General features: G+C 43.3%; 1 protein-coding gene across 2 annotated transcripts in view; it reads left to right on the top strand.

Annotated features, from left to right (window-relative positions):
- Nucleotides 1-1,330: 1,330 nt before the first annotated feature.
- FBXO31 (F-box protein 31) overlaps nt 1,331-7,402 on the top strand; it is a 236,951-nt gene continuing 230,879 nt past the window's right edge. The window contains exon 1 of one of the 2 annotated variants that reach the window (XM_078668446.1): nt 1,331-1,649. In XM_078668446.1, the coding sequence (XP_078524572.1) occupies nt 1,385-1,649 (265 nt within the window). In that variant the 5' untranslated portion in view covers nt 1,331-1,384. The remainder of the gene's footprint in view (nt 1,650-7,402) is intronic. The other variant, XM_078668447.1, reaches the window with a different exon arrangement.

The following is a 7,402-nucleotide window of genomic DNA, read 5'->3' as shown; positions in this document are numbered from 1 at the left end:
TTAGGGTTGCTAAAATTGAGGAATGTAAACAGTGGGAATGCATCACCCCAGAACAAGCAGCACTCACCATAAAGTCTTTGAGATAATGGCCAGTCACCCCATGAGAGAATGACATTTAAGAAGTTAAAGGTACAGGAAGAACATGATTTGGCCAAGATCAAACAATTTGGTCAAGTAGAAGAACCAAGATAGCTTGTTTGATGACTCATAACTTTCCAGTATTCTTTATGTGTTAAAGAGAATAGGAGTCTGATTTAGGACAGGGTGTCATGGAATGAAAACCTCAAAATGAACTCAGTGATATTTGGTAACCTCCATATATACATCATCTTGGTGAAACCACAAGCACGCTTAGAGTCCTGCAAAGTAATGATGGAAAGCTGACTTCTGTCCCAGGTGGTTCCCAAGGGATAAGTTGGGTGGAGCATGTTCTTCACTTTTAGAAGTTAGAGATTGATTCTTTTTATCAAGGGATCCCAGCCATTACCCGATGCTGCAACTGCTAGAGAAGGAAGGGCCCTCCCCTGTGGTTTGCTGTGCTGGACCATGGTGGGTACGGTTCAGAAATAGGCTGTCTATTGTGTGGGCCTCACAGACATGGTCAAGCGCAGCATGACTTGAGGGGCCCATTCCCTGTCCTATATAAATACAGCATGCACATATATGTATCTAATGCACTAATCTGGAAACAAATTGTTAACATCTGATTGAACTTATATGTTTTGGAGAGACTTAGGCTAAAACTTTCCATCCAGTGTGACTTACATAATGTATGTCCAGTTAATTGAAATGTAAAATATGTGCCTATTCTAATAGTGTTAATATTTATGGTATTGTTTTACTGATATTCTCACCAAAAATGTGCTTCCTGCAAAGTCGCTTAAAAATAAACAATTGATGGCACTTCCTGTGATGTCATGTTCTGCGATTTCACGCTGTATGTAAATTAGGGGGGGCCCTCTCACATTTCCTTTCTGCCCGGGGCCCCAAAAGTCCTAGGACCGGCCCTGGTTGCACGTTACCAACTACAATTCCAAAGGCAGACGATTGTTTAACCTAAAAAAAAAACGTTGTTTTTACTTCACGATTGATTTGCCGACACGATTGCTCGTTGTTTACTAATTACTTCATTCACTGTTCCTCCTATGTGTTTACTATTTAACGTCAGTTTTTCTAGCTCCGCCTACTTGACAATGTGTGCATGTGTGTGTGTGTGTGTGTGTGTATGTGGGTAGGGAGGAGAGGGAGGGGTGTTAAACGTTAGGCTTGACGTCACCCGCTTTGACCTCCCTTCGGCGTGCTGAGGTTACGCGCTGACGTCCTCGTATGCCCCGCCCACTGGCCGGCTGTGCCTGTGTTGTGGCTGGCCTTACAGTGAGCGCGGATGGCGGTGTGTGCACGGCTATGCGGGGTCGGTCAGGCACGGGGCTGCAGACGACGGGAGCAGCGGGATCCCCAGGCTGAGCCCGAGGAGGAGGAAGAGGAACGGATTGAAGCCCCCCGCTCCTTGTTGCAGCTCCCACCGGAGCTTTTGGTGCATATATTCGGGTCTCTACCCGGTACTCAGCTGCCCAGTTTGGCGAGAGTATGCAGGAAGTTCCGACAGCTCCTGAGCACCGACACCATCTGGAGAAGGCGCTGCCGGGAGGGTAAGTATAGCCTACTCTCCCAGTGAGAGTCAGGGTGGTTTAGTGCATGGAATCGGGAGGGAGGAGGGATGGGAGTGGTGCTTGACTGGGGCTGTCAACGCTCGGTAAGTGCTGGGATGGACAGCGACGGTAAAGTGATTCCTGCCGGGAGTAGAGAGACCCACAGAAGCAGTAGTACCTAGGATCAAAACAAAGACAAAATCCTTCAAATCACACACCCTATGCGGTGTTTCATGCTACTCATGTAGGCAAGCCCTTCATAGTAAGCGCTATATTAAAGCTGCAATACCATACAATACAAACACCCAAGTGTCGGGCCAAAAGTGGAGTGCTGCATGATGAAGAATAAGGAAAGGGAGGGTGGTGTGGGGTTTGCAGGCAGTTGATAAACAATGCATAGACTTGGTGGGTAGGGGTTGCAGGAATCCGCAGGGAATTTGGGAGCTGTAGGAAATAGGGCTTCCATCTGGAGTCTTTTCTTGCAGAGGTGATACTGGGATTGTAATCAAGTAGGATTGTTTATTGGAGTGATAAAGGATAATGGATGCTATTTAGAGTGCCTTCAGGCATTTTCTGCCTTTGTGCCTGTTGGTGTGCATGGGGCTGTCATTGGGGGTGTTGGGCTCAAAGCTACCCTCTGGTGTATTTTTAGGTTCAGGTTTGGTGTCAGGGGCTGGGTGTGGGAGTGTTGCTGCGGTAGAGGCCGCTGGCTGAGTGAAGCTGTGGCAGAGATTTGAAGGTGCAGGCGGTGAAGGGATTGTTGGTGGGATTATTGCTAGTGCAGGTGTTGCCAGTAGGAGTGTTGGCAGGGGGCCATCAGCAGGGGAGTGTAGGTGGGGAAGGGGTTGCTGGCAGGAGTGTGGCTAGGGATCGCAAGTGGGAGTGTTGGCAGGTCAGGGTGTTGCCAGTGGGAGTGTTGATATGACAGGGAGTCGTCAGTGGGAGTGTTGGCAGGAGGCTCGACTGGGCAGGGGTCAGCGGAACAAGTGTCAGCAGGGAATGGGTTGCTAGCGGAAGTGTTGGTGGGGTGGGGTTTGCCAGCAGGAGTGTTAGCGGGGCAGGAGTTGCCATCGGCAGCATTAATGGCAAGGGCACAGGCCGTCGGCAGGGCACGGGATGCAGACGAGACAGCTTTTGAACAGGGTTACCTGAAGGGCATATTCAAGCACACGCATGTTGTAGGCAGATGTGCTGACATATTTTCTTTGAGCCAAGGTGCTGTGCGAGGTAGGTTAATGCGGTAACAGTTATGTTTGAGATTGGGTCCAATAGACTGGGGCAAAAGTATCATCAGGCTAATTACAACCCTTCTCTTGAAGAGGTGGTATGGTAGGGCTGTGGAATGGGACCAGTTGGGCATGCATACTGCAGCGGTGTGGAATTTAATAAAATATCTACTTGTCCACGGGACAGGTTGCTTCATAAAACTTCTTGTCCTGTAATAAAATCCACTTGTCCATTGGTGTCATGTAGAGCAGCAACATGTAATGAGATTGCTGCCATAATTTAAGAGCTCTGATAATAGCTTCTCTGATTATGCCAGAGTTCATACTATAGTAAGGTTTGAATTCTGGCAATTCTCTTGTTTTGCCACCTTTCCACAGATCTATATACTGGGGCTGGAAGAAGCGGTGAGCAATAATTTCCCATGGTTGAAATGTCCTTTTGAGTCTGTGCAAACCTACTAACTTGCATGTTTTATGGGTTTTCATCAGCTTGTCTCCAATATTTTCCCATATAGAGAAAGTTGTAAATTTACTCCAGAGAAGGGCTGAGGTTAAATTTGTTCCAGGGTTGGGGGAAAAAAATGGTACTGGTTACACTGATTATTCCATTATGAATATTTTTAGGAAATACTAGCATGCATCAGCACATTTTGCTGAACGATCTTTCAAAGAAATGGTATCTAAAATTTCACAGTAGTTTAGCATTTTTTTTTGTAGTTGAATTTTTTTTAGGACTATTTTATTTTGAAAGCTAAGAATCATCAATCTTACTTTCAAGCTTTTGCATATATTTGCATCTAATTAGAGACTATTCTGGAAGCATCATACATAGCCATATATTGTTAACCTTTGCAAACAGGTGTACACATATTTATACTGAAACCACTGTCAGTAGTGCAGGCTGAACTTACAACATTTCCTTACGGCGCTCATTCTAATAAAAGTCTTTGTGTTAATGAACCTTAAATAAAAGTTCGAACAGCATTTACATATGGGCACAACTATTCCCTTAACTGCGGACAATGCCCTTCCCTAATTCTTAATGTAGTAGTGTAATCTGGCAGCAAAAGGGTTTATGCTGCAGGGGTTTGGGCTATTTGTCCCAAGGACAAAATAAACAAGAACACTTCTTGTCCTTTACCCCAAACAATATGTCTTTGGTGTCAAACCATAGGAATACCACACCCCTGATACTGTATATGTCAGAGGTAGAACCTAGATGCTTTGGACATCAAGTATCACAAAGGAAGTATGATTTAGTGGCCAACGTGTGGTGCTGGTGAGGTGGTAGATTCGGTGCATCAGTGGTAAAGGAGATTGCAGTAAACCAATGTATAGGCTAGTCGTATACCATTATTCTTAGTTTCATGGTTCAATAAAAAATGTTCTGGGTAGATTCAATACTAGGCAAATTGACTGTCATAATATATCTTTCTGCTTTTATTGTTCTTGTTACTAGTTGTCCTCTTCAACATTGTGGACTTGGCTGGTTTCAGTTCACCAAGAGTTTATTCTTGTAAACCGTTACGCGTTTCGACACAGCAATGTGTCTTGATCACACGATACTGATTTTACACAAGAAAGTGCATAAATAATAATTAGACATAGAAAAGGCACTCGACATTTCAATTGCCATTAGCTGAATTCATGGCGGCCATTTTAGAGTTGTCATTTAAACAGTTTCAATGTATTGGAATCCATACATAAATAAAGCAATATTTGTATATCGGTTAGTGCATGATTTCTCAAATCTATTAACATTCGTTAAGAAATATTAGAACATTAAAGGGAGTTAATACATCCTATAAATTGTGGTGTATTCTGTCGATCCGGTTAAGCTACTTTGTAACTATGCAGATTGCGCGCGGTCTTGTGCCAAAACGATCTACATATCCCGGGTTGCGTGTGTGTGTATATAGACTCCTACCAAGTCTCCCAGATAAAATGTGCCACAATTATTTCGAATACCTATCCCTACCATGACTCTCTACTCTTGAAGTAATAATAGGAGGCAGGTTTGGGAAAACCACCTTAATCATCACACAAGCATATTCTCAATGTATTAAGAATGTGTGCAATTGGATTCCCTGATCCATGGGTTGGAACAAAATCCCTTCGGACTAGTGCCCTCAACTTACCTCCATCTCGGCCGTCCAGAACACTTACTAATGAAGTACATCATCAAGTAAATAGCACAGCGGCATGAAATTGCCTCCAAATTAAAATGTAAAATTTAAAAAAATGACAAAAAAACACACACGTAAACTACCCAACTATTGATAAAAAGTGCTCAGGTGCAATTTAAAAAGTCTTTTATCTTGTCTCTTATCTTGTGGAAGTGCAGAACCATTGTGGTGAAGAAAAGGGTAGGGAACCCGTGAGGTGTCGTGAAACGTGATGGGTCCCTTCCTTTCCTCCTGCCAAGAAAAAGATAAGAAAAAATATAATTAGACATATTAAAACATATCCATAATATACACTCTTCCATGTGCAGTACTATGTAGTATATCAAAACCATTAAAATCAGCAGTATAACACGTATTTAATCATCATGTAGGTGTGTTGCTAATTCCTCGTCCAGGTTATGGCCTCCCCGGGCTCTAGTTTCGAGTTCAATAATCCATTTGGATTCTTTCTTCCTGAGCTCAAGTTCCCTATTGCCCCCTCTCCTTCCAAGATTCACTTGTTCTATAGCAAAAAATCTAAGGAGTGAGTTGTTAGATTCGTGTTTCTCTTGAAAGTGGCGGGCGATAGGGTAGTGCAGATGTACATTAGTAATTGCTCTCAAATGTTCCTGCACGCGTTTCTTGATCATGCAGATAGTACTCCCAATGTACTTGAGTCTGCACGGACACTCCAGAGCATATATGACATAGTTGGAGCTACAGGTGAGGAATTGTGAGATGGTTTTATTCCTTCTACCCGGTATTTCAAACTCCTTGACCATGTGACTGGATCTACATGCCCTTCAGTGTCCACAGGGATAAAACCCCTTCAAGTTATGCAGATTTTTATTACGTTTGACTGTGATGTCCCCCCTCACAAGTATGTCCCTTAGACTTTTACCTTTTCTGTACGTGATCTGGGGTATCTTGCTGATAGTTTGTCCTATGATGTTGTCTGATTGTAAGAACTTCCAATTATCCACCAAGATTTTGTGGATCTTTTTAGAACCATGTGAAAAGGTCGTTATAACCCTTGACATGTTCTCATCTTTCTTTTCTGTTTCCTTATATTCCAAGCTTTCAGACCTAGTGATCTCCTTTACTTTGTTTGTAGCTTTCGTCAGCACCCACTCAGGATATCCCCATTCTCTAAATCTTCCAAGCATTCTATCCTGCTCCAGATTGAACGCTACATCTGTACTGCAGTTTCTTTGTGCCCTCAGTAGCTCACCATATGTTATACTCCATTTAAGTGTATCTGGATGAGCACTGAGGGCATGAAGGAGACTGTACCTGCTGTTTCTTTGCGGTGCAAACTAGTGGTCAGATTACCATCCTGCACAGTAATGAGTGTATCTAAGAATTCTGGTCTGGTTTTGCTCATACTGTATGTCAGCCTGATGTTGTAGATGTTATTATTCGGTTTGTCAGTGAAACTGATAGCTTCATTTTCGGTCCCTCTCCATATGACAAACTAGTCGTCAATGTATCTCATCCATACTACAGCCTGTTTGAAATCAGGCTGTATTATGTCCTTCTTCAGATTTCCTCTTCCCATTTCCCTAGTAGGAAGGTTCGTGAAGCTCGGCGCAAAGCACGAGCCCATCGCCGTACCCCGTACTTGTCTGAAAAGGTCAGCATTGAACAAAAAGATGTTGTTGGAGAGGCATACTCTTATCATCTCCATCAACATGCGTGTGTGTTCCAATAGGCCTATGTCTCTGTCTTCAAGGAAGTGTAGGCAGGCTTCAATCCCTTGCTCATGGTCGATGATAGTGTACAATGAACTAACGTCCATCGTTCTCATTGTAAAAGCATCATCCCATTTGATCTTTTCAATCCTATTAAGGAAATCCTTAGTGTCCTTAATATATGAAGGAAGGCAAACTACATAATCCCTAAGAAAGTGATCCACATACTTAGAAATATTTTCATCGACATTCCCTATAGATGACACTATAGGTCTCCCTGGAGGTCTAGTGGGGTTCTTATGTATTTTGGGCAGCAGGTATAATATGGGCAGTTTAGGATAGTCCTTTTTCATGAAACAATATGCCTGCCAATAGATTAATCCTGCCCCCTGCCAGATTGACGATTTCTCCCATGTGGTGGTTATACTGTCATTGTATTCAGTTGTGTTGCTTCTGCAATAGAAGTCCTCATCACTTAACTTCCTGAGAGCTTCCTCAATGTATAGCTCCCCGCCCCACAGTTCAATATTTCCTCCCTTGTCTGAGGGTCTGATAACTATGCTACTGTCCTCCGTCAGTGACACAATCAGTTCTCGTTGTTTTTTGGACAGGTTAAATTGCCTCATGTTGTTACCTAATGTGCGGTGTTTGTGTTTAGTTAATTCTTTGGT

The sequence above is a fragment of the Lissotriton helveticus genome, chromosome 12 (genome assembly GCF_964261635.1).
Source record: "Lissotriton helveticus chromosome 12, aLisHel1.1, whole genome shotgun sequence".
NCBI lineage: Eukaryota > Metazoa > Chordata > Amphibia > Caudata > Salamandridae > Lissotriton > Lissotriton helveticus.
This window is presented reverse-complemented; position numbering and strand designations above follow the sequence as displayed.